This window comes from Plasmopara halstedii, assembly GCF_900000015.1.
Source record: "Plasmopara halstedii genome assembly, contig: Scaffold_2439, whole genome shotgun sequence".
Lineage (NCBI taxonomy): Eukaryota > Oomycota > Peronosporomycetes > Peronosporales > Peronosporaceae > Plasmopara > Plasmopara halstedii.
Window position 1 is genome coordinate 6,082 of NW_020189346.1, and position 626 is coordinate 6,707.

Consider the following 626-nt stretch of genomic DNA (forward strand, 5'->3'; position numbering starts at 1 on the left):
TGTGAAGCCGTCTGTCGCGTTCAAGATACCCCTAGGAATTGGCAAACTCGGTAGGGTTTTCTCATCTAGATCGTCCAGTCGTAGTGAAGCACCCATGTCGACGTCATTGCTTGCACTCATGTCGTCTCCGCCATGGTTTTCACCTGTAGCCCCTTCTTGTGAGCTCTCCGAGTATTCTCGTTAGCTCCCTCAGTTCGCTTGGCGTCCGCTTGCCCGAGATGTTCATCGATTTTACGCCGTTGTGCTGCGAAGGCGTGAAATCGATGAACATCTCGGGCGACTGTTGCTGTCTTCTCCTTGATAACTTCTTCCCGTGCTCTTAACCCCATATTGTCAACCGGAGGTTCACTTTTAGTGCCCCTGTCGTCTTTTTCGGTGTTTGATTCTTGGAGTCCCCAGCCTGAAGCTTGCTCAACACCTTCTGGAACTTGAGTGCCTTCGCTTTTGCGATCCGGAGAGCCCTACGAGCTGCTTTCGCTTGCTCGGCCATCTCTTGTCTCTTGAGGGCTAGCTGCTCGAGCTGCTCGCGTAGTGCATCCTGCTCTCTCAGATTTTGTTTCACTTGTTCCGTTGTTTCCCTTTCCCCTGTTGCTGAAGACCGTTTACGATTGCCGCCGTATGGACGG

General features: G+C 52.4%; 1 protein-coding gene across 1 annotated transcript; it reads right to left on the reverse strand.

Annotated features, from left to right (window-relative positions):
- Positions 1 to 116: 116 nt before the first annotated feature.
- On the reverse strand, positions 117 to 490 carry PHALS_03949 (uncharacterized protein; the record flags this gene model as incomplete). The annotated part of the gene is made up of 2 exons (XM_024718245.1): positions 117 to 400; positions 466 to 490. 2 exons carry the CDS (start codon positions 488 to 490, stop codon positions 117 to 119), a joined length of 309 nt encoding a protein of 102 aa, XP_024583663.1.
- Positions 491 to 626: the final 136 nt, after the last annotated feature.